This window comes from Ictidomys tridecemlineatus, chromosome 9 (genome assembly GCF_052094955.1).
Source record: "Ictidomys tridecemlineatus isolate mIctTri1 chromosome 9, mIctTri1.hap1, whole genome shotgun sequence".
NCBI lineage: Eukaryota > Metazoa > Chordata > Mammalia > Rodentia > Sciuridae > Ictidomys > Ictidomys tridecemlineatus.
The window spans coordinates 122,642,933-122,669,672 of record NC_135485.1 but is presented as its reverse complement, the minus strand read 5'-3'; the positions used below and the strand labels follow the sequence as shown (position 1 = coordinate 122,669,672).

The 26,740-nt window shown below is 41.7% G+C and overlaps 1 protein-coding gene across 1 annotated transcript in view; it reads right to left on the bottom strand.

The window, feature by feature from the left end:
- Positions 1 to 606: 606 nt before the first annotated feature.
- Tmem154 (transmembrane protein 154) overlaps positions 607 to 26,740 on the bottom strand; it is a 42,900-nt gene continuing 16,766 nt past the window's right edge. Inside the window, exons 2-7 of the mRNA XM_021734751.3 lie at positions 23,522 to 23,776; positions 23,391 to 23,429; positions 17,395 to 17,422; positions 16,149 to 16,234; positions 14,108 to 14,165; positions 607 to 3,879 (exon numbers count right to left, since the gene is read on the bottom strand). Of these exons, the coding sequence (XP_021590426.1) occupies positions 3,864 to 3,879; positions 14,108 to 14,165; positions 16,149 to 16,234; positions 17,395 to 17,422; positions 23,391 to 23,429; positions 23,522 to 23,776 (482 nt within the window). The 3' untranslated portion in view covers positions 607 to 3,863. The remainder of the gene's footprint in view (positions 3,880 to 14,107; positions 14,166 to 16,148; positions 16,235 to 17,394; positions 17,423 to 23,390; positions 23,430 to 23,521; positions 23,777 to 26,740) is intronic.

Sequence of the window (26,740 nt, the reverse complement as noted above, 5' to 3'; positions counted from 1 at the left end):
GAGCCCTCTGCACCAACTGAAGTCCATCCATAAATAAACAAAAAGCCTTTGATCATCTTAAACAGGTCAACACTGTACAACTCGGACATTAAAATCATGTTATCTTAAAGCACTTTGGTTTAGGAATTTACCTTCTTAAAATATCATTTCAAAAAGAGCTCAAAGCATGTTTGGAGTTCATAAAAAGACCAATTATGTGAATTGCTATCTCAGGAGCACGACATGCTATTTAGAAAAGAAAATAAGACAAAAAAAAAAAAAAAGCAAAACGAAATACCAGATGCCTACAAACAACAGTCCCCAAGAGGGCTAGAAGGAAAACCTAATTTTGATAGCAGACAAGATGGTATCAAGGCAATGCCAAAATGCAGATCAAAATGCAAAAACAAAAAACGAGGCAGGCAATTGGTGGTTTCGGTTATACAGATATGAATAACCAATTAGATGGTCCTCACTAATACACAGGAACTCTTGTGGTCATTGTAGGTCACAGAAACGTGGCCATAAGAGAAGCTGCTTTGGACTATGTGTTGTAGCTGTTAAAAGGAAACCCCAGAATTCATGGTGAGTGACTTCTGATTATGAAAAAGTCAAGTATTAACTGAATTCAGTATAAATTTTTTATTTGTTCTTTTTAATTCTACATGACAGTAGGATAGATTTTGACATATTATACACACATGGAGCATATTTGTAAAATATGCTTCATTTTTGTGGTTGTACATGATGTGGAATTCACTGGTCGTGTATCCTATACTAACTTAGGAAAGTTACGCCCAGTTCACTCCACCGTCTTTGCCATTCCCATCCCCCTGAATTCAGTACAAAATTTTGATGTTTTCCCCACAATGAGAATTTCAGGGCTGAGGGTGCAGCTCAGTTGTAGAGCATCTGCCTATTATCAAGTGCAAGGCCCTGGGTTCAATCTCCAGCACTGGAGGGAAAAATTAGAGAATTTCAGCAGTGATTTTTCCAGTGGGAAACCATGTCTTATCACTCCAGTAAATTCAGAATATGCACTAGTATGCACAAAAGATGAAATTAACATCTATTCAACATAGACCTTTTTCAGAGCTGATCTAAATTGATGGTTCATACAATCAAAATAAAGGAATAAACAGACACAATTTTCTTAAAGCACCCACTTATGTTGACATAATTTCCGTTGTTGGAGCTGTGGCAGTCGGAAGAGGCCTCTGCTACCTCTGCTATATCAAGGGTGCATATGGGTACCAAAGTCCTTCCCAGGGGGAGGAATCAGAGTATTGGGACAGGAGTCATATATAGATTTTTTACATATTTATGAAAACAAGTTTCCTGAGGAGTTCAATTAGGCAATGTTGTTAGCATAGTTTGCACAAAATGACCCAAAAATGCTGTAAAACTTACATATCTTTAAAATATTTTAAAGTCAGACTTTGTTCTTATTGGCTATCCAATTAGAGCAGATTAATGACTTTTTTTTTTTACAAGTAATAATCTGAAACATAAAATTAAGTTTGAGGTTAAGAGCAATTCTTGGAATTGTTAAGGATACACATTGATTGAATAGTAATAAAGAGATGCAGGGTGCTAGGATTAATGGCTTGAATACTTTACCAGAAGAACCTCTTTTTAAAAAGTGCCTCACACACTGTGCAATTATAGAGGTCAGTACATTTCTCAGATATACACTCAATTACATGTTGCTGAAGTTTGTATCTTCTGGAATCTGAAGTTATTTAAAATGCCAAATTTTGAGAAGTGTTTTTATCATCTCATAAGATTTTGCTTCATCCAAGTGAGATTCCAGGATCCGTTATACTTCTCAGAACTTCTCAGTTCATTATTTGATAGGGTTCAATCAAGGTTAGAGGACTGAGTGCCTAGCAAAGATCTTAGATGCCTAAAGAGAGCAAAAAGCAAATTGAATCTCTTCTAAGAATCCAACGGTTCATGAGAAACAAACTTGAAGTAACAACGCTAAGCAGAAAAATAGACAAGTTGTGTGATGATCTGGAAAACAGCAATGTTGGCATAAATATCTGAGAATCACCATGGACCATAAGTTGATTATGAATATGCAAAACAGCAACGAAAACAAAAAGTCACATAGGATGTGCTAATGAGAGGATGACAGACAAATCTATTAAGTTATAACCCACAAAGAAGACTGTCTTTTATCAAGGCACTGCATGGTCCCAGGACACATGACTTCAGGGCTCAAACAAACCAGACACTGATGCCTCATTGTATAGAGACCTCGCTGGCTTGGAACCCAGCCTTTAAAATTATCTGCATAAGGTTGGGCAAGGTGGTGCACACCTGTATTCCCTGGGGCTCAGGAGGCTGAGGCAGGAGGATCATGAGTTCAAAGCCAGCCTCAGCAACTCAGCAAGACCCTGCCTCTAAATAAAATATAAAAAAGGGCTGGGGATGTGGCTCAGTGTTTAAGCGCCCTGGGTTCCATCCCTGGTACCAAAAGTAAAAATAAAAATCTGCATAGCTCTAAAGGCAAGAAATTTGTTAAAGGAACCCTAAAAGTCAGGTGTGGAGGAGTTTCACTTTGCATTAAGGCAGCCTTTCAAACACAGACCCCAAATTCAACAGTAAAAGTTTGGTTACCCTCAAATCTCCTTTCAGTTTACACGCTGTTAGCAAAATAAATAAAGTTTTCATTCTTGGTTTCTTTCCTGGAATAAAATATCAAATGTCCTAGGAGAGCTGAGGCCTCTCAATTTGCTAGATGGCTTTTCAAAGGTCAGAATGAGAACACTAAGGATTAGATGGAGATGATTTTATGTGATGAGGGAATGGCCAATGAGCCCTTCTCCATTTTCCACCATTGCTTTCAGCAACAGGTTGTCCATAAATACCGCGTAGAATGTCATCTCCGATGGACTGATAGTGACCTCGTGGAGAACTGTGTTGGGGACAGGAGGTTGGTCCCAGCTCGGCAGGAAGGCAGGCTGTGCTCGATGAGTAACACCAGCCTCAGGTACAACTATTTCCTGTTCCTAATCTGTTTGTTTCAAATAACCTCAACGATCTCGATCTCGGAGAAGAAGAAGGGTGACAGAGGTCCCCACCTGCACATATTCCCTGCCCGTAGATCACAGATAAGGGAAAGAGCTTTAGGGGAATGCTCCAAGTAGAGGTGACTTTAGCTGAGAAGCAAAGTGCGGGTTTGGTTCTTTCTCTGGAGATTCTGAGAAGTCCCCAAGGGTCATTTGGATGTGGCCAAGTCAAGTCTACAAGTCACCTGGCGACACCTCATCAGGACCATGGACTCTCTCACTGCATCTTCTTGGCAGGTAGAAATGTGCTTTCCAACCCTTGGGACAGTGGAGACATTGAAGCGCTTGCTTGCTTTGTTTGATGTCTTTTCCATGACATAAGTGTCCTGGAGGACAGTTCCTGTTGAACGCCATTGACCTATCAGAGGACTTGAATAATGACAGGACACTGTCCAAAGTGGTTAGGTAATAAGGTGACTCAGAAGGAAACCAGAGATAAAGCCGCTTCCTGACGAAAACCCTGAGGACAGGTGAGGAGGACCTAGCAAGGGTGGACAGAGTGAGGGCAGCTGCAAGCCGGCTGCCAGGAGGGGTGCCCACCCATCAGAAGCCGAGGTGTCACAGGACTCCTCCAGCCTGGGAGCAGGGCTGGACAGCAGCCAGCCTTTCTCAGCACATTTCAATCGTTCTTTCTTCCAAGTCCAGGTGCTGCCATCGTCAGAGGAGTGGGTGGTAGAAGGAACAGCCGAAGGTTCTTGCATCTACATAGATTTGAAATTCATTAAGTTCATCTTCCTCCTCGGTGGGCAGGACAGGAGGGCTTCCTCAGTGGCCACTCCTCTTGGACAACATCAGCACCTTTCAGGTTTAGGATTCATTGTCACTGTTAAAATGAAACAAAATAAAACAGAACTGTAGTATATTTTTAAGAAGCAACATGAAGGTGCAGAAGTAACTCAAGAGAGCATTAACACCAGGCAGGGTGGTGCACCCCTGTAATCCCAGTGGCTGGGGAGGCAGAGGCAGGAGGATCGTGAGTTCAAAGCCAGCCTCAGCAACTTAGCAAGGCCCTAAGCAACTAAGACCCTATTTCAAAATAAAATACCAAAAAAGGTTGGGGATGTGGCTCAGTGGTTAAGCACCCTTGAGTTAAAACCCCCAGTACCAAAACAAAACAAAACAAAAAACACTGACATTCAGGTAGCCAACATTGTCCAGCTTACCATTTCTGAAACAAAGGTCAGTTTGAATTTTGTATTTGATCCCTGAGGAGGAAATCCATGAATGCCAAGAAATAATCCCAGCTCTCGTTCTAATATCCCTCCACAGCACTTAAGCAGAGAGAACCAGATGGAGTTGGGGTTCCCCCCTTTAATTAAATCTAATCCTATTTTTCTATGACTAGATGCCAAAATAGCATTTTTTTTCTCTTTAAATTCCATGTGTTGTTTTCCCTCAAGAGTTTGTGGCCCTGGCAGGTTTTCAATAGCCCGTTTTGTTCACACCCACAGAGGACCTGGAGGTGTCCATTCAGCATCATTTAGAATTCAATCACCGGGCATCTTAGGGTGTGAGTAGACATAAATTATAGAGTTGGTATTTGAACCTGACGGTGTTATTGGCTAATCTGTGCTTTTGTTTCGAACTTGACTATCTCTGCCAAATATCTGGCTTCTCAGCTTTTTCCCATCGGGTTCCCAGGGGGACTGCACCTCCACACAAGTCTCCCAGAAAGCAAACTGCAGTAGCTTCCTCCCCACTTTTTTTTTTTTTTTTTTTTTAGTTTTGTACCCCTTCACTCAAATTCTAGCATGTCTCTATTTGAAGTCAACTCTGTCTCCAAGAAAGTACTTGAGCAATAATTATCAACAGAGCTGGTGTCCCCCGAGCTCACAGGTGTGTTTGGCCTGCAATGAATGATATTGTTCCGACTCCCACTTCAGTGATCTCAGTAAAACACAGAGTGGTAGCCAGGCATGGTGACATAGCTGTGGTCTCAGGTACTCAGGAGGCTCACTTGAGCCAAGGAATTTAACACCAGTCTAGGCAACGTAATGAGACCCCATCACCAATTTAAAAAAAAAAAAAAAGTTTCCAAAAAGGACTTTAAAACAACCAGATCAATTGATGAATCTGATCCTCAGCACCCTTCTCCACTCGAAAACAAATTGTTGTTTTTTCTTTTTAATCTGAAGACCAACCCTTTCTTATTTTCTTTACTGTGGTTTTCAAAGTACAGTAAGTCACTCTGAACAACTCTTCAATAGGGAAAAGAGGTTTCATTTCTTGGAAACTGGGTGGTAGCAGGATAGTATTTCTAAGATGCAGGAGTGCATCACTGCAGAGCAGAAGTTCCTGAATTCTGGGGCCTTATCTTGACATTTCAGCCACTCTAAGCAGAGTTTAGTACAAAGCTGGAGAGCAACGGGTAAAGCCATCTTTTGTCCACATCTCTGATCTCTGTCCAGCTGTTACGATCAAAGTGATTTTTTAATTTAATTATTATAAAACCAGTCCATATTCATTGTTGAAAAATAGAAAATACAAGAAGCAAAATAAAAATCCCAACCATGTCATGATAGCTAATACTTGGTATTTATTCTTCCAAAGAGTGATAACATATGTAACAGACATATGTATATATGTATATACATAGTCCTTTCAGATACAAAGTTAGGATCATGTTATTCATATTGTTCTGTAATCTGCTTTTCCTACTCTCATTCACATAAAAATATCTTTGCTTGCTAATCCAACACCTGGGGCTAGAGGTATATGGCTCAGTGGTAAAGTGCTTATCTAGCGTGTGTAAAGCCTGGGTCTTGACCCCCAACATCACATTCCATAGTCCTACAACATCCACCCTCACCCCAACATTTTTTTTTTTGACATTTCTTTAGTGTTAAACTTTTAGGCTATTTTCAATTTTTATTGAAACTACACTCCCAAATACACCTTTTTAATATTTATTTTTTAATTGTAGGTACAATAAAATTGTACCATACCCTTATTTTATTTTTATGTGGTGCTGAGGATCAAACCCAGTGCCTCGTGCATGCTAGGCAAGCGCTCTACCTCTGAGCCACAACTCCAGCCCCCCAAATACACTTCTAATTATTGCCTTTGCATAAATCTCTAGAGAGGAACTGCAGGTTAAGGTATGTGCAGTATTTAAGATTTTTATGGCCTTTGTCAGATTATCTCCCTTCCCTAGAAATTGTGTAAAATTTATATTCTCCCAACACTTCTCTTTAGGGAAATGTCCTTTGCCCCCATCCTCTCCAACACTAGATATTATTATTTTCATTTCCTTAAGTCTAATACATGAAATTGGTACTATATCTTCCTTTTCATTACTTTCATTTACTATTTTATTACTAAGAACAATAAATATGTTTTCCATTAGTTGGTAATTTCAATTTCTTTTGCTCACTTGCTTATCAATAGTCTTTGCTCATATTTAAAATAGGACTATTATCTTTTTATTGGTTTGGGTATTAAGAATAATAATTTTTGTTCATATAGACTGCAAAAAGTTTATATTTCGTTCTTATTTTATTTACTATGGTTTTCAAAGTACAGAAATTTTGAGTTTTTAATGCAGCTAAATCTATTCTTTCCTAAGATAGCTTTCAACTTACCTGTCATTCTTTCAAACTAAGCCCATCCTTTAAGTTATATAAAATTGACCTATTTTTTTTTCTGGATTTTTTCCCCCTTTTTAACATTTACACTTATCTGTAATTTTAGCATAACATGTAAGGTAGAGTTCTAAGTTTTCCCCCAAGGTTAGCCATCTCCAGACTACTTATTGTACAATCCACTCACCGTGAAATGTTATCTTTATGATATATTAAGTGTTTACATATACTTAAGGGGCTGTTCTGAATTTTCTATTCTATTTCATTAATAATTCTGATTTGGTTCCAGGTAGACACTGTCTTATTTATTGCCATGTTCCTGATGAACCTCCCTGACACTTCCTACTCCATCTCACGATTGCGCTTTTTTTCTTCTTTTTAGAATCATCTGGCTACTTGCGGGCAGGTATTCTTCTACATAGGTGCACTGGGATTTTTAAGAGATGAGTTGAATTTAAAATGATAATTTTCATATGGTTGTCTTTCATTCAGGGACACAGTATGCCTCTCCATTCATTCAAATTTCCTATGTCCCTCAGTAAAAATTTAAGGGCTGGGGGTGAAGCTCAGGGGCAGAACATGTGCTTAGCATGCACAAGGCCCAGGGTTCCATCGGCAGCATAAATAAATAAGTAAATACTTATTTTTTTTTATATTACCCCATGCATTCTGTTACTGTTGTTGTTATCTCTGGGTGGTTCATAAAGTGTGTGGCTTTCGTGATAGTTTTAACGTTGGAATGTGCTAATAGGTGGCTTTTTAATGAGAGCACAGGGTCAGACGGCCATGAGATCAGTCACATCGTGCTGTGTGACTTACCCTTAGTTTTCTTGTTTCATCTCATCTGCAAAATAAAACAAGACAAAACAAAATCTAATAATACCATGCACCCCATAGTGTTGTTAGGATGAATAATGAGGGGTGGGGCGTGGCTGAGTGGTACAGCGCTTGTTCAGCACAATCTAGGGCCCTGGGTTCAACCCTCCGCACGGCACACACATACGCAGAGAATAAATGAGGAAACGCCGACCTGACACCCAGCCACATGGACTTGTGCTGGTTATTCTTATTTTTCATGTCTTACACTAGCAAATGTTTGTAAAGCATTAGCTTATCAAAGGCCTTAAGAAACCATCTTCCAAAACATACTTTAGATTTCTAAGGAGAAGCACTTCCTGTGACACTGCCGTTTACTAGGGTGCTTACTGCTGCAGCTCTGTGGACCATGATCAGAGGGACACTGCCCCAAATGGGTACAGGTTGCTTCATCATGGGACATCAGGTCACTCCCAGAGTGTAGCAACTCTCTCTGGTGGCACGATGGCCATCATCAGGATTGCTAGTGGGCAGCAGCCTGGAATGTGACCCAGCACCTGAGCCTAGAGACATATTCTCTCTCTCTCTCTCTCTCTCTCTCTCTCTCTCTCTCTCTCTCTCTCTCTCTCTCTCTCTCCTTTATTTAGTTAGAGGTGTTCCCCTGCTGTCTTTGTGGTTATTTATTGTCATTTTTAACGCCAGCAGATTCTAGAGTCCCCTGTTAAAATTATCTTGGCAAACCGCCACACAATTGCAACAAATAAAATAAGCCATCCTACTTAAAACCCATGCGACTTGCCTCCATGCTAATGCAGAGTGGTTTTAGCAACTTACCTATGACAGTGACATTAATGAGTAATTTGTGTAAGAGTGTTATATAGATATTTTAGGAACATGGAACACCTTTTTCGAAAAGCCTATACAGTAATAGGCTGACAAACTGTAATAACAAATTGAGTTGATTAGGAAGTATTGCCGTGTTACCTTTAGGAAGACATTAAATTGGCAAGCGACCAGTTAAATGAGATCCAACTCAAATACCTTGAGTCATAACTGCTCCTTTGTGGCAGTCAGGATCAGATAAGTCATCTTTGTTCTCCTGACCAGTCTATCTTGTAACAGTCCTTCTTTATGACCACAGCTAATGCACCCCATCTCCAAAGACGCCAATAAGCCTCCACTGAACCTTTCTCCTGCTATGAGGCTGACTCGGATTTTGTAGAGTGCACAGTTCACTTTGGCACAAAGTCACATAACAATTAGATCAGGCTCCCTTTCTCATCATCACTATAATGTCCCTTCTCTTTCCCGCAAGAGGCCTGGCTGGGGGCAGTTAGAGATTGTGCTTCTGGCTACCCTTGGAGCCAGGCTTAGAATCAGTCTAGGACATAGAGATCATGCCCACAGCATAGACATAATCTGGGCTGCTATTCAAGCAATGCTGTGGTTTTCAAACTTTAGTACAACCTCCCTCACACCCCCACCCCACCCCACCCCACATATTTGTACATATGCCCCGCCCTTCAACCCACAGGATAATAAACTGTTACTTTGTATCTCTCACAACACCTAGCTCAGATTTGAGGGAAACTTGTTGGCACTTAATACTTGTTGAATTATACTTTTAAATAATTTTTGAGGGACTAGGGAAGGAAAGAGGAAAGAAACTCATTAAAAAAAAAAAAAAACTGGAAGTGCCCTAGGAGATTTACTTGAACAGAGAGGCCAATTTTTTTTTTTTTTTTGCACAAAACTGCTGTTATCTTAATTTTTTTATTTGTTCTTTTTAGATATACATGAAGGTAGAGTGTATTTTGACACATTCTACATACGTAAAATATAATTTAGGATCCCATTCTTGTGGTTGTACATGATGTGGAGTTCCACTGGTCGTGTATTCACACATGAACAGAGGAAAGTTACGTCTGATTCATTCTACTGTCTTTCCTATTTCCATTCTCTCTCCCTTCCCTTCATTCCCCTTTGTCCCTGAGAAATACTGAAGTTAGCTGGGCATGGTGGTGCACACCTATAATCCCAGCTGTAATCCCAGCTGTTCTGGAGGCTGAGGAAGGAGGATTATCACCAGTTCAAAGCCAACCTCAGCTACTTACGACCTAAGCAACATAGCAAGGCCCTGTCTCTAAATAAAATATAAAAAGGGACTGGGATGTGGCTCAGTGGTTAAATGCTCCTGGGTTCAATCCCAATCCCAATAAATAAATAAATATTGAAGTGATCCATTTTAATAATGCCATTGAATTTAGAAACATGAATAACAGAATAAACAGAATTTTTATTATATAAGAACAGGAATACTGTTAGGTCCTTTCTCTGACTCAGTTCATTTCTTAGGTAACAAGATGTAGGCCTGGGTTATAGAAAATGCTATATAAGGGGCTGGGGTTGTGGCTCAGTGGTAGAGTGCTTGCCTAGCATGTGGTTCTATCCTGGGTTCAATCCTCAGCACCACATTAAAAAATATAAATAAACAAAATAAAGGTATGTGTCCACCTACAACTAAAAAAAAAAAATTAAATGCTATGTAAATGTCTTACTGTTTTTGTTATTACTGTGCTTTCAAAATTATAAACCCACTTTAATGCACTCAAATCTAATTCATTCCCTAATCTTCATCAACATTGTTGCTCAAGTAAAAACCATCACGACGGTCAAGAGATGGGCAAGGAAAGAAAATGGGCTCTTGGATAATATTTGTGATTTTTTTTTTTTGGTCTGTGGTTTTTCATCCAAAGATACAATGACCAAAAAAACCGAAACTTTCAGAAAATTAACTAGAAATACCTCAGAGGAAAAAAAATGAGGCTGGCCAGGCCGTAAGGTCATGATAAGGTCTACCTTTCCTGTTTGTACCGCCATTTGGAAGCATTTGGGAAGGTGTTGTGAGGGTGGGGTGAGCCAATGAGGGAGTGTGTTTTCTATAACGAATTCTAGCAGGCAATCATAATATCAATGGAATAGATCCGGGTTTTGTTATTGCTAGCAGTGCTTTAAAAAGTCAGCAATGAAATTCTCTTCAATTGTAGGGCTGACCTCTGCCATTGACCACCTCTGACCTTTATGAACATCACGGACACTAGTCCTTTGGACAATGTAAGGTACAGACCAGGGGAAAACGCTAAGGTGGTAAATGAGAATACAGAGTTTCCCCCCTACCCTACAACTCCTTTATTGTGTTTTTCTTAAAAACAAACAAACAAACAAAAAACATGAAAACCTTAGTATAAATTTCCCATAGTATCGTGTACATGTCTGGTCTTTATTAAAACTCCTGTGCTAGGGCTGGGGGTGTAGCTGAGTGACAGAACTCTTGCCTGGTGTGCCTCAGGCCTTGGGTTCCATCCCTAGGACTGGAAGAAAAAAAAAAATCCTATGTTAATTTGGGATTCCATAGCTTAATAAAAAGTTCATCCAATGACAACAAGGGCTGGCCAATGGATAATGGGGAAAGTTCTGAAAGATCTGAGATTATGAGTCTTAACAAAAAAAGAAGGGTTAAAGTCCGTACGCAGTGTGGCACAGTAGGTATTGGATGCCTATCGGAGCCATTCCTTTTCCCAGAAGCACAGGGGAGTGCAAGTGTCACAGAGGTCCTAGGTCGGGGGGTCTTTGGAGCATCATGGAAGGCTGAATCCTGTAAATGGATTCCAGAGGTCTTCATTTGTCAGGTAAATTTCCACTAAATACAATCTTTATTGACTGTTACCCACTTTCTGAAGCATTAAATTCACCTGTACACTGCTTAATGAAGAGGCAGGATGATTCAGAGAGGTAAATGCCAGCAGGGGACTTTGGGTGACAATGATGTGTCAGCGTAGGCTTATTGATTATAACAAATGCATCACGCATCACGTTGGTGGGGGAATGTTGCTCACAGGGCGTTTGCATGTGGGAGGGCAAGGGATGGATGGGAATTCTCTGTACTTTCTGCTCCATTTTGCTGTGAACCTAAAACAGCTCTAAAAATATTTAAATACAAACAGCCAACAGGGGAGGAGAACTACGGCTATGGCATAAAAAGAATTTGTTTCATTTGCATGGTTCTTTAAAACTTACATAGTTGGCCAAGTGAGGTGGCGCATATCTGTAATCTCAGCGGCTGTGGAGGCAGAGACTGGAGGATTGCGATTCCAAGCCAGCTTCAGCAATTTAGTGAGGCCCTAAGCAACTCAGTGAGACCCTGTCTCTAAACAAGATGTTAAAAAGGGCTGGGGATGTTGCTCAGTAGTTAAGGCCCCTGAGTTCAACCCCCGCTACCAAAACCAAAAACAAACCACCTTACATAATTGTTTCAGTCTCTCACATGATGCTATGAAACTAGAAGAACAGGTGTCTATATTTCCATTTTTCAAGATGAGGAGATGGACGCTCAAGAGCTAATGAAACTTGTCTTGGTGTAAAGAACAAATGAACATAAAAGTCAGGTCTTAAAAACCAGGCCTCTCATTCAAAGTCCAGTGACCACCGTGCTTTTCACCAGGATCTCTGATGATCCACAAGCTTTAGAGGAAAAACTCAAATCTTATTCCTGTTTCATATTGGATAGTCAAAGTAAAGGTTTTATTGATTGTCAAAGTAAGCAAGACATTGGAAGAAAGAAATGTAAGTAAAATTATGACAGAAAAGGAAGATTATCCAAATTATATGGCACTAATACCCTTTCCAGAGCTCCAGACATGGATAGACTTTGCTTTACGATATCATGGACCCCTTTCAGTAATCAGAAAGTGACTGCAGCCCAGAGCCCTGGGACTTGGCTGGTCCTCGTTCTAGAAATGCTGGTACTGGTTTCACAGAGAGGGAAAGAGGGGAAGGCCTGACAGCTGTCCTGTGTAGTCCATCCCATGGAAAATAATAATTTCACATAAAGCAGGTCTCTAAACAAGTTAAGGCTTTCTGCCTTGCAGGCAGAAATGAACAACGGTTCATTTCAGAGAACAAAATTCTCAGTATTCCAAAGAGCTGATTTTTAAGAAGCTTTCACCACCACAGAATTCGGTAAGGCTAAGCTGCTTCCATGTTGCCAATAATGTGGAAGAACAAGAGGCAGGTATGTAAAAACCACTGACATTTCACCTCATTAGAGAGCACACATCAGTGATGCTATAATAAGATATTTACGGAGTTTGGGTGTTGATCTGAGCCTTATACCAGGCACGTGTAGTGGCTCATTTTTTAGATAAGCTAAAAATATCCCTTTGTAATGCCCTTTGTCATACTCTCTGTGGCATTATTTTTTCCCCTTTCTTTCATCTGTTCGTCCCTAGTCTGGAATCTCATTTAAATGAGATAGAATCTTTTTTTGAACCAGCAATGAATCTTAACACAGAAACACCCAGAGAGCTAACCCTGACTTCAATCTACAATAAGAGGTAGACTTTGGTATCAAAGCTGAGGTTTACCAGTATAAGGTTATGATGGTGTGATGTGGAAAGAGAGAGGTGGGATAGTGAATTTTAGGTAACGTTCAGGAAAAAAGATCCAAAGGACAAACATGGGACTGCCCCATTAGACTGTCTAGTAAACAGCCTTTGCTCGCAATGCTCTGCCTTCCAGGATGGCCCAGGGACCTGTGACTGTGCTCTGGAAGCATTTACCACGACCTGCACAAGGCCGCTTCTGATGATGGATGGCAAGGAGGAGGGTGGTATTTATCCAGCATGAAAGCTTTATTCTGTTTCTTCCAACAGAAATGTAGCATTCCCACTGCAGGCTCAAGTTCTCTGCCTTCTGATCATCCACAGATCATCCCTGCCAACAACCTGGTGCCCCCGGAGAGCTCAGCAAAGCTCGCTCACCAAGCCCCCAACTTGCTAAATAATGAATCCTGTTTCCTTTTGAGTCCTCCCTACTTCCTGACCATACAATCCTCTAATCAAAAACACCCAAACAGGGTCATTTCTGTCCTCATAGAGGATAATATAATTTCAACAAGATCATGGAGTGCTAATAAATTACACCCAAACCCCAATGCACTAAAATTTTCTATCAAGCAGAGCCACCTAGTGGTAGAACGGAATGTATATTTAAAATTTTCCATTTAATTCCTCTCCTGTAATAAGCCAGTCCAGGTGGATTGGATTTTTTTTAATTTTTTTTAAGTGCTCCTTTTATTCATTCTTATTTACAGTTACCCGCTTTGAGAATGCCCTCTCCATCTGTTGTCCTTACCAAACAGCTATCTATGCAAGGTAAACAACCCTAGGGTTATAATCAGACATTTTTATGACTAAAACAGAAGCCTCTCTGGAAGAAAATATCAATATTAATTTATTTCTAAAGGTAAAGAGCCATTAGGATGTTTATTTTGTATTTTTCCAAAACAAAACTCACTTCTTTTCTCCATATACATATAACTCCATGTAAATTGCCATAATAAAATTGAGAAGTGTGGCTGGGGTTGTGGCTCAGCGGTAGAGCGCTTGCCTAGCATGTGCGAGGCCCTGGGTTCGATCCTCAGCACCACATAAAAATAAATAAATGAAATAAAGGTGTTGTGTCCCACTACAACTAAAAAGCAAATATTAAAAAAAAAATTGATAAGTGCAGCCAAGGTGAAGAAAAAGTGCTCCTCTGTGGTTCTAGTCCCCTTCCTGCCATAAGCATATGACTTGTGGTAGAAATTAGAAGTACCTTGGGTTGTGGTTTGATTCCTTTTCTTCTTTTAAAGTAGGTAAACATTCATAGTCGGCTAGAACAGAACAAAAGCAAACTCATTGTTAGTCATCGAAATTCTATTTTCTATCCCCAAAACTGACACACTTGAGCATCGAAATTGCCTTGATCTGTGTGGTTACCTGTGCAAAAATGATCTCACTCTAGGGAATTTAGAGGTTAAAAGATTAATGGTGGCAAGGCTCCTGAAATGAAAAAAGCACTAATAACGCAGATTCGAGACTTGAGCCTGCCTCTGCCCCTACTGGAAAGGGCGTAATTCATCACTGCTTGGTTTTCATTCCCCGTGGAACCTCTGTGTTGTTCTAAAAGCCAGAATCTGCATCCTTCAGGCTAGACACTGGATAAAATGGCTGCACCCAGGTCCTGATGAGCCTGCAGAATGATTTCAGTCAGACCACTCAGCAGAGAAGAGCAGGGAGGAAGGTGAGGAATGGCCCCCTTCTTAGAATCAGCCAAGTCCTCTTCTATTACACCACCCTTATTTTTAAGAAAAAAAAAAAAAAAAGAATTCCCCTGGATATACCCCTTATGTCTCAAAATAACTCTCCACTTTCATTGGCAAATTGATGTCTTTTGGCAGTTTTCTGGTTTTAGTGAATGTGAAAGAATTATTATTTGTATTTCACAAAGTCTCAGGTGTGAAAGGAAATACAACAAAATATTGACAGAGACTGTCATTGGTACTGGAATCCTCCTTTCCACTTTTTTTTTTTTTTTGCATTTTCCAAATTCTACTATGTGTGCATCTATAAACAGGAACAATAAGATATAACCACTTAGGGACAAGGTCCATGACCTACATCCATCTTCAAATGCTTTATGGGGCCCTTTGTCCCTCAGTATGAAAAATTGTTGGAAATTATACAAGTTATCGAGCGCTTCTAATCTTTTGGAAAGCTCATCTAATTTTAATAACAAATTTCTGGATTTGAGAAAATTCCATTGTAGGGTGTTAAATCTGACAGACCCAGGGCATTTTTCTTAAAGATAAGTTAAAAATACAAATTATATGATAACATAAATAGTGGATTTCACCTGAACAATTACATCTGAGCATTAAAATAATTTATTGATTTTTAGAGAAAAAATATTGATCATCATTTTAAGACCAATTATTGACTTAATGGGAAGTAAGGAACATAGAGTACTCTTACTGCCAGATATCAATTGGAAGTTGTTATATTTAATATTACTATCTATATAAAAAAATTAACATTTTTTAGTTATAGTTGGGCACAATACCTTTATTTTTATTTGTTTATTTTTATGTGGTGCTGAGGGTCAAACCCAGCACCTCGAAAGTGCTAGGTGAGCGCTCTACGGCTAAGCCACAACCCCAGCCCCTCTATGTAGAAATTTTTGCAGTGATGGAAGTATTCTAGATTCAGCCTAATACGTAGCCCCCTGGTTACTGATCACTCAAAATGTGATTACTAAAACTGAATTTTATTTGATCAATTTGAATAGTCATACATGGCTACCATTTATTGTATTGGACAGCATAGATCTCTGTAAAGTACATTTGATAGAGTTACTCTCATATACAAATCAAAATTATAGATTTCTAAATTCTATTATCCATAAGAAAATGCCAGATGCTTTTCCCGGATAATTTGGTCTCAGATTTCCTTGCTTGGAAAAAAAGACATGGAGCCTGCGGGTGTATCTCAGTGGTAGAGAACTTGTGTAGCATGTGCAAGGCCCTGGTACCATTCTCAGCACCACAAAACAGAAAAGAAAAAAATAGATGGTTTTCTGCTTGAAAGAGGTCATTTCAACAACTTGTACGCAAATAAAAACAAGTTGCAATAATCCATGTAATAATTCCACTGGATATTTAAGGATCTATCAGACCTAAGTTAATTATCTACATGCATTAGATAGATAGTAGTATTTGGGCTCTGTCACACTCCAGGATTGATTCAAGTATTTATTTAAAGTTATTGCAGCCTTCTATTACTAGAAAAGAAAGCAAAAGCTTTTGGTTTCCACCTACCATTTCTATTCATGCTGTTCATCCATTTATCCAGTTCTTCCATCTCTATTTCCATGACAGATGGTGTGTCTTCCTCGAAAATAGGGCTAGAGAGAGACAGCAAAAGGATTGTTGTGGGGTGGCGGGGAGGGTCGTGCGTTGCATCTCATTCTGAGAGTCCAGAAGGATAATTCTGATGAAATTGGACTTGATTCAGTGTCTGCCACTCCAGGTTAGCCTGGGGTGACCCTGCTCAAGAGTATTGAGCTCTAACGGGAAGAAATGCGAAACAAACTCACGTCTACCCCTGATCCCAAACGGGAAGGCCCACAGGCCCAGGGAGTGGGCTAGAAAGGGAACCCGGGGGTCTGGAGGTCTGCAGGCCTCCTCAGACCACGTTTAGTATTTCAGCCTTGCTTTATTTCACTTCTCCTTCCTTGGGGTCTTGGATCAGTGCCCCAGATCAAGAGACCACGGTCAAGGGGCAACTTTTATCACCTCTCCCTTCAATTCCCAGGCTTTCCTAGAGAAATGGAGCTGTTACTTTCAGAAATCCAACAGTCCAGGCTCCCCGGTGCCGCTCCAGACTTGTTTACAGACTCTAATACCCCGGGGCCAGAGCGCAGGGCTAAGGTGCAGAAACCCCAAGTGGGTGCAGATGGAGTCGCGGGAGGAAGGACTACGCCCCAACCACCGCGGAGGCGTGGAGCTGGGGAGAGGAAGTGAAGCTACCGGAGGGGGGGTGGGGGAGTCGCCCTAGAACTCGGGTCAGAGTGTCACCTCTCCCTCCCCCCCTCCCCCTCCCCCTCCTCCTCCCCTCCTCTCCCGCCCTGTCCTTGCTGGTCCCTGCGCAGCGCCAACTTTCGGCTTCTGAGGGCCCCCTTCCGCAACGCCAGCTCTAGAATCTTTCCGGGTGATAAATTTGTTAATCAGAATCGATTAACCGACGTCCTTGACATACATCCAGGGTCAGAATATCGAACCACTATGCATTCGACACTGGTAGCAGTCAGAAAGAGAGTCTTTTTCTGAGCAGATGACAATGAAATACAGCAGCTCCCACCCGGCCTTCCGCTCTGGGTAAGATCTGGGGACGCGGGCGCACCCCGCCTTGCGCCGTTAGGGGCCATCTCGGTGCTCGGGGGCCCGGGAAGTAGGAGAACCCTGCAAGGGCATCGGAGCCCAGGAAAAGGCCGAGGGCTCATGTCCCCTCCCTAGCTGTTCTCATCCAGGAGCGAGCAGGTTGGAGGAGGTGGGGAGGACTCACACTTTCAGGTTTTCACTTCCCAGTTCATCTAAAAGGGAATAAATATAAAGGTCAAGTTAGTTTTGTCCACTAGCATCTACAGCTGAAGTCTTCTTTACAAAGCAATCCAAAAAATTTTTAAGTAAATTACGTTTTTTTAAAAAAAAAATATTTCTTAGATGTTAGGGACCCTTATTTTATTCATATTTAAATGCGGTGCTGAGAATGAACCCAGTGTGTGACACATGCTAGGCAAGCGCTCTACCACTGAGCCAAAACCCAACTCCAGTAAATTCCATTTTTAAAGGAGCAATAAGTAACTTCCAGGTTGAACAGTGCAGATTGCCATATTGACATGAAGCCTAATGGGTGTGAAATCTGTTTCCTTTGGGGTAAGGATGCTTTCCTGAGCTCACTTCAGATCAGAGGTATCTTGTACCTTTTTTATATCCACATGAAGAGGAAAACAGTGGTAAAGGAAAGAAAGGTAGGGTTCAGCTCCAGAGCTTGCTCCTTGACCACCCTCAATAAAATGTCCCAGTTCAAAACTCCAGGGCTTTATCTCCCAGGGCACACATGCTGAACACTGCGCCACTGTCCTCTGTCCTGAAGCAGGATGTGGGTCACTCCATCAAAGACTCCTCCTGAAACTGCGCTTTTTACCCCAGCTCTTTCAATGACTGGATCTAAGTTCTGAGCTTCAGTAACCTGCCCTCAGGGTGGCTGCTCCACCTCTATTTGAGAAGGACACATCTTTCAGTGTTCCTGAGGCTCAGCACCCTGCTTGCTTCCTCCAGGAGTGTTGGTCACAATTTCTCATCCATGCATCTGCTTGGTTCTGTTTTGCCTGTCTTTCTCACTAGCCTACAGCTCCCCCAGGACAGAGATCATGTCTGTCCTCTTCACATCATCCCCAGCTCCTGTCCTACTTACACAGTACCTGGCAAATGCCTAGTAAATATTTATTGAATCAATGAATAGTCTTAATCTTGATTGTTCATCCCTGGGGTTAAATTCACACCAATCTGTTGGATGGCATTATCATGATAGACATCCAGCCCACCTGCTTTTGCTGCTGCTGATTGGGCTAAAAGTCAGGGAAACATTTTACAAAACGTCTCTAATGAACATCAGATTCCAGATGAACATGTGGCAAGAACCACAGCCTGATGTCTGGGCCCAGGCTCTGTTTTGTTTGGCAGGGAGACCAGAGAAATGAAGCAACAATGTCAAATGAATGGATAGTGGATAGCGCCACCGTGTTTTTTATGAAGTGAGAACGATCAGAAAGAAAGCCACTCTGTAGAGGTCCACCCAATAGTCAGATGTTCCTGATCTTGGCAGTCAGAGGCCTGCTTTTATCTGGCCTACAGAAGTGCAGGTCCCAGCGAGGCAACCCAACCAGCAGGCACCTGGAACAGACCTCCTGGCAGCTGTGCGCTGTGGTGGTTTCCTGCAGTTGGCAAGCATGAACGGCATTGCCAGTCCAGGAAAGCCGGGCGCACATTTAAGTTTCATGCCATGACTGCCTGCTTTGGAGGAGCTGTTATATCCTCCTGCTCCCCAGTAGGAATCTGAAGCTTCCTGCAGGTACCTGACTCCTCAAAAAATAACTTGGAGACTGGGGAAAGGAAACTATCTGCATCTTACATGTTTTTATATATTCATCTCTTCTAAAATTTATAGGCTTGTTCCATAAGGGATTTTACTATAAATAAAGCCCCTAGGTGATTGAGTCTCCCCATGGGGAACCCATAAAAATCACCCTATTTTGTCCCTCCTTCTCTCCTCCTCTCCCTCTTTGCCTACCTGCTTAATCCCCCCCCCCCCCCAGCTAATTTCTCAGAGAGCATGTGTCTCCACAGCCCCACTGTTGTGGGCAATGGATTTATCTTTGTAATCCGGGTTCCCTGAGGGCTTGGAGGTGAGCAAAAGCTCGATTGCATGCAGATGATGGAAAAGTTAAAAAACCCATTACCAAAGTGCTCCAGATGCACCAAATGCGAAGCTCCTATAATCAGTATTAAAAGAGAGCAAAAAGCCTTTTGTGGCCTCCTCTTCCCTGCTCCATGGCCATTACTCCTGCCCCAGCCGCCATGGCAACAGAAAAACATCTGGGAGAGTAAAACATTAAACCAGGAGGGAGACCAATTACTTGTCCTCAGCAATCAGGCCCTGCCCGCTCCACTCCACCTGGCCTACAGCTCTTTATTAATAGCCACCTATTCCCTTTGCAACCCAGAGGCAAATGCAGCTTTTAGCAGCCCCCCTCCCTCTCCCCCCTGGATTCCATTTTCCCCTTAGAGTCCTTCCATTTCATACCCTCCTCCCCACCTTGTCCTCCTCCCTCACTTCCTGCATCACAACCACTTGGCCTGACAATACCCCACTCCTAGATCCTCTCCTCTGTGAATGGGATGGTGGGATAATTGGGGTGTGGGCTGGGGACACAGGAGCTGCAAGAGACTGGCTTCCTTGTCTTATTTCCAAGCTGAGCAGTAAGCAAGTCTCTTTCCTGAGAGATTTACTGAGCAGGGCCCAACATCATGTAGCCGCTGTCGGTTCAAAGTGACAGTTTCCTGCCAGCTGCATCTCTTTCAAGACATCTATTACCCCCTCCCCCTGCCCCAAACACACTCTCACAGCAAGGTACTTAATAAATGTTAAATGGTAACAACTGCAAATGTAATGCCTGGAAGCTTAGGAAGAGGGATCGCAAAACACCAGGTTACTGTGCAATATTTCCTTTTCCCCCCCGGACATGAAAAGACAGGCTCAAAGGGAAAAAAAGATAATTTAGGGGGTTTAGCTCAGTGGTAAAGCATTTGCCTAGCATGCTGAGGCCCTGGGTTCAATCCCCAGCACCACATAAAAAATAAAGAACAGAGGAAGGTGTTGTGGCACAGTGATAGAGCACTTGTCTAGCACAGGTGAGGCACTGGATTCCATCCTCAGCATCATGTAAAAATAAATAAATAAAATAAAGGTATTTAAAAAAAAAGCAACAAGAAAATTTTAAAAAGTCATCTTGGACTAGCTCAGTGATAGAGCGTGTGCTTAGCCTGCCAAAGTCAGCACCGAAACAAAACCAAGGGTATTTCCAATCAGATGAAGTATCCATTCTGAAAGTGTTGGCCACGTCCTCCCCAGGTGTCACCAGACCAGGGTCTATCATGTGAGGAAAGAACCAGTGTTTCTCTGCCTACTTTCTGAGGGAACGTCAAGTGTCCAGGTGCCCAGGCCTGCAACTAAGCACTCCTTTGGAACTATCCAAGCAAAATGCTGGTTTCTTTGATTGAGTTTGACAGTTTTGTTTTTCCTGAAAAAAAAAATTAGTTATTTAAATATTCTTTTGTCTTAGACTGGTATTATAATGTTAAATAGAAATGGATGGAGGAAGTGGTTGCTAACCATTTAGCATTCTGTTCAGAAGAGATATTTATGTTTATATTAAAGATGTGGCTAGTGAGTGAAAGAAAAAAATCAACAAGTTATCTTTATCAAAAAATTTTATGAGAAGCAGTTGGTTTGAATTTCTAAGTTTTCTATATTGTGATTTCCTACAGTGAGAATATTTCAACTAAAAATGTGGTGCTGATTTGTAGTAGGGATAATGTGCCAATTTGCTTTTGCCTCTGAGAGTAGGTGTTCTTTAAAAAATATTCTGACATCCTGTCATCAACTCATTCACTCAACAAACATATACTGAGCAGATAATATGTGTGGGTACCATATAGCTAAAGTGATAATAATAACATGTGAACGTTTACTTAGAACTTATGTCAGGCACTTTTCCCCTAAGTACTACATACATCATAGACAGATAGATGATAGAGGGAAATGGATGCATCCTTCATTTAATTACAATTCTATGTGCTAAGTATTGAATTTGCCCATTTTATGGATGAGGAAACTGAGAGATTACAGAGCTGGTCTTGCAAAAGCCAACCAAGGAGTGTGGTTCTACAATCTGTGCTCTCAACCGCAGTGCCACACTGTCAAACAGGAATAAGACAACTTCTTGGCTCTTTTGGACTTTAAATAGAACACAATGTAGCAGGAAAGAAAGATAAAAACAAAAACACACAAAAAAAGGTCACTTGCTTATGATGACAACATGAGTTTTGTGGACAGTAAGTGTGAACAAAGTGCTATGACAACCCAGAAGTGGTGATGCATTTTGCTTGGGGAATGTCTCTGTAAGAGCTTTAGCCCTGGGTACTGCAGAATGGGGTGGCCGTTTGCCAAGCAGACAAGAAGGAAATTCCAGACAGAAGGCAGAGGGCCGTCTGTCCGTGGTCCCTGGAAGTCAATCTGTGATCTGGCAACAGCAAAAATTTCAAGTAGGGCTACAGGGTGGGGATGCTTGGGCCCTGAAGGAGGATGAGGCCAGTTCTTGTGTGTAAACAGCCCTTGAACAGACAGACTTGCACAGTGCAGTTCAGTGAAAATCACTTTCTGAATCTAAAACCTACAAACGTGACCCTTTACTAGACACCTCCCTCCTCGGAGTCCATTAATTAAAGCAGACTGTGGGGCTATGGTTTGGGGCAGGAAGACCTTACTTTGCCTGAGGTTGAACAGTGGGATCCAGGTCTGTGTCCATGTAGTCCCTGTTACTCTACTCCTGGAGGCTGCAGGGGGATGCCTTAAGCCTGCAAGTTGAGGCCGACCTGGATAACGGGAGGCCTATCTCAAAAAAAGAAGTGGGGTCCAGCCAGCTCTGCCGCCTCTTGCCTTATCTTTAGCTTCTGCAGAAACTCCCACTTGACCACTGTTATTAGGCCACCCTGTAATTTCAAGGGGTGAAGAAACTTGTACTTCCTGCTTCTAGGGTGCCTATTTTATGAGCCATGAAGGGAAATGCACTTTGGGGCTTCTCCCCCAGCTCACATTTGCCTCATCTGCTGGCTTTGGAAATAGCTGTTATAGTTTCTGCAGAGAGCTAAGGGCTGCCCCCGCGCAGGGACCCTGGGGGAAGCATTTAGGCCAAGGTCATGACCTCAAAGCCCCAGGTGCCCTGTTACTGGGCCAGAGGGACCCAGAGCAAGTTTTGCATATGACTCTGTGTGTTATCAGGAAACCTCTTATTCCTTGAGTAATTTCCAGAATGACTTTTAAAAGCTGAACTTAAGATCTGGGAAAGTAGCTCGTGGTAAAGCACTTGTAGGTATGTTTCCCAGAATCAGAAAAAGAAAAAAAGGAGAAGAAAAAAACCTTCAATTTAAAAAAATGAGTCAGCATCATTTTTACCAGCACAAGACAAAAGTACCCCAAGACTGCCTGGGACCTAAAACTACCCCCAAAGCTGGTATCTGATGATTCCATGCTGGACTTTCATGCTGCTGATCTTGGGAATTTTCTGTCTTGGTTTCCAGATTGATGTGAATAATCTTTAACCAGTCAGGAATCTCCTTGCAAAAGTTTCAGTGGGAACAAGAATACTGCTTCCCCGGTCCTTTTGTGGTAAAGACCCCAAGGTCTCCAGCCTCCATCCCTAGCCCTAAATTGACCCACTGCCTCACCTCCTGACCCTCTTCCCACCTGGTGGGAAACATCACACTGGCCTCTTGGCCAAGACTATATACCATCTGCACTGGATACCAAAATGGCAGTGCTATGTTTTAAATTTCAAGGTAGACTGAAAACATGTCCTTAAAAGAAAAACAAAAAGGACACGCCATTATTAACTGCTTAAATGTGTCATTGAAATGTATCACTTATCATCACATAGTGGTTTGTTCTTTTTTTGGTTGGGGGGGCGGGGGTACCAGGGATTGAACTCAGGAGCACTCGGCCACTGAGCCATATCCCCAGCCCTGTTTTGAATTTTATTTGGGGTCTCACTGAGTTACTTAGTGCCTCACTGTTGTTCAGGCTGGCTTTGAACTTGCAACCCTCCTGCCTCAGCCTCCCCAGCCGCTGGGATTACAGGTGCTTTTGTTGCTTAATTTTGAAACATCTCACTTCCTTCTACCCCATCCCAAACCCTAAACGGATGTCAGGAGAATACTCACATGTCTGTAAAGCACTTTGAGATCCTTGGCTAGAAGGCTCTGAGTAAAAGAAAAAAAATGATACTGTTTTATTGAGTCCTCATTAACCTGTAAAGCAATTTTCTGAAAATAAGGATACACCAAATATTTACCTTGTTTAGTTCTCTTTCTCCTACAGTACCTCACAAGGAGTGCCACTAATAAAAGTAGGAGGACCGAGGAAATCAATGGGATCAACACCATTAATATAAACTCTAACTGATCTGTGTCCTCGGCGATGTGGATAGAAGTCGTATTTGCAGATACTGTTTCTGGGGTTGTTGTAGTCAACACACTTGAGGTGGTCTCTTCAGCTGTGGCTTCGTTTTCTGGGGATAGAGATGTATCTTCTGATTCGTCACCATTACCTGTGGGGACATGCACAAAACTGAGATTGCCATGGAGACAGAGCTGGTGTGTTATGGTTTCAATGATTTTTGAATTTATCCTAGATACATTTGGTGATAAACTTGATCCACTGCACTTGGCCTTCCAGTTCATGGTGATACCGTGTATTGATTTAACATAAATGGAGCTTGAGCTGTGAGTATATTGAACATGGAATCAGTGCCCAGAGATACTCCTTCCATCAATGCAGGCAGTTTAGCTTTGACCAGACACTTTGGACACACTTTAGCCCGGGGTGTTGGAGGCTTTGTCCTGTCAAGGATAATTTCCCAAGCCAAGTGGTGTGACATTCCAGGTGATCGCCTATAGGGTATCACGATATTTTAATAAAATTTCTGAACAAATCTAAATGTATACATACCGAAAATTCAGTGAACGACCTCTAACCCATTTAGATGTCAAGAAATGGGGCTGGGGACACGGCTCAGCCGTAAAGCACTTGCCTAGAAAACTCTAAGGCCCTGGGTTAGATCTCCAGGACCGCAAAAAAAAAAAAAAAAAATTAAATGTAAGCAGGTGGAAAGGAATTCACTCTGTGTCCTAATTTTTAATAAAAAGTACTTATCAATAGGAAGGGATGTTGGGCTTTGGAGTGATTACTTAGGTTTCAACATTAGGCCTTCTATTCTGCAAAGTACCAAGTCTGCCCGTGACAAATCCTTCTGGACTCTAAATAAAAAATATGCTGCATATCTCATTTGTAAAGTAAGATTCTCCAAGAATATTCTCCAAATATTCCCTTGGAGAATAAGAAAACTCCACCAATACTTAAAGTTATTCAATAAAATACGACTGTGGGGCTTTCCTTACTGACAAGGTACAAGCAAGTTTATTCTGTTTGAACCCTGGGTAGTATTGCTAGCCCAGCCTATGGCAGGTCACAAAGATAGTGTACGTGGAATTTCTCTGCATGGTGAAAGGTGAGATGCAAACGGAGAAGTTGGCTGCTTTATGTCACACTCTACAGTACAGATTAGACCATGACTCCACTGAATGACGGACCCAGACACAGCAGAGACAATTCAATATGTTAGCCTTGTGATTCAGGTTAAAACAATAACAATATTTGTTTGGTCACTATTATGAAAGGAGTGTTTGTGTGCACCCCCACCCTATTCATATATTAGCCTTAAGGCTTAATCCCCAAAATGATGATGTCCCCAATATGATGGTGTCAGGTGGGGGCATTTAGGAAGTAGTTAAGTTTAATGAGGTCATGAGGGTGGGGCTCCCCAAATGGGATTAGTGCCCTTATAAGAAGAGGAAGAAGAGACCTGAGCCCTCATTCTGCCTGCTCTCTCTTTGCCCTATGAGGATTCAGCAACCGGGCAGGCAGGAAGAGGGTTCTTACCAGACCCTGAATCTGCCAGTACCTTGATTTTTTAACTTCTCAGTTTCCAGAACTGTTTAAGCCACCCAGGCTGTGGTATTTTGTTATGGCAGGTGAACGAAGACAGTCACAGTTAATTATTTTGGTTTTATAGATAAACATTTCAGTCTCCCACTTTCATGTCCCAGTAGGAAGAACCAATCAAAAAATAAATAAACTTTTAGCTTTCCCTACTGTCAAGGTAATAAAAAAAGAAAAAGAAAAATAGAGTGTGAAGTTAAAAGCTTCATTTCTGTTCTGGGCCCTCTGAGATCCAATCTTTACCACTCCAAGTGTGATCTTGGGCAACTTTTCGTAATCTTTTGGTCCCAGTATCTATCATTTAATGACAAACTGCAGAATATAACTTGATTCTGATCGAGAGTTTTGGGTGGCATTTACCAAAGTGATTATCAAATGGATTCCCTGTTCCTGTGGGAGACTGAATTCCCTGTGGCATATTTACATATGCACATAGCATGATTTTTAAAGAATTCTTTCAGCGTTTCCTTCCTTTTCCCATGTCTCCACTCTGCCTCTCAATCTCCTGCTTCTACTCTACTGATGTCCCCTATATCTTTATGATACCAATCTTCTCCACCTTTCCTTCAGTTTGCTCTAGCTTCCACATATGAGAGAAAACATTCAACCCTTGATTTTCTGTGTCTGGCTTATTTCCCTTAGCATGATGTTCTCCATTTCTGTCCATTTACCAGCAAATGCCATAATTTTATTCTTCTTTGTGGCTGAGTAAAACTCCATTGTGTATGTACACACACACACACACACACACACACACACACACCATTTCTTAATGCTTTCATCTATTGACAGGCATCTGGTTGATTCCCTTCACACTATATTTTTCCTTGAATCGGGGAGGAAAGGAATGCTTGCAAATCATGAAGTTTGGCAATAAGGTGGAGAGCAAGAGAGGGAGCCTAGGAGGTAGCTTTCTGGCACTAGGGCAACATGAGCAAAAGATTTCCAGAAGCCTCAGCTTTGCCAGGGCTCTTGCTGAGGCTCTCACCCCAGATGCACTGCAAACAAAGCTTCCCAGAATGATCTTTTCTGTACCTCTCCAGGGGAGACAGATGACGCTCCCAGTGGAACACTCAACCCTCTTTGAGTCCCCACTTGACCTATAGCCACAGGAAAATAGAAAATAGGGAAGAAAATAAGTTAGCAGGAATAACGAGGACATTTCAACAATTGGAAATAAAAGAGAAATGGAAAGAAGTGCCCCTGATGGTCCTGGGTTGGGTACATGAGTTTTCCAGCATGAGACCATGATGGTCACAGGTGGCCCTTCATGGAATTGTGTAAAGGAGCTAGAGATTCTCTCCATAATGCACATCCTCACATATGTTTTCCAAATGAAGCACCCCTTGCGCTCTGAGATTATTTTCTAGTGAATTTTTCCTTTTCTTTTCTTTTTGAGATGGGGTCTCACTATGTTGTCCAAGCCATCAAACACCTCCTGAGCAGCTAGAGCTACACGGCCCACTTCTAGTGTCTATTTAAATAAATAAGAATCAACGGTTCATACCATTCT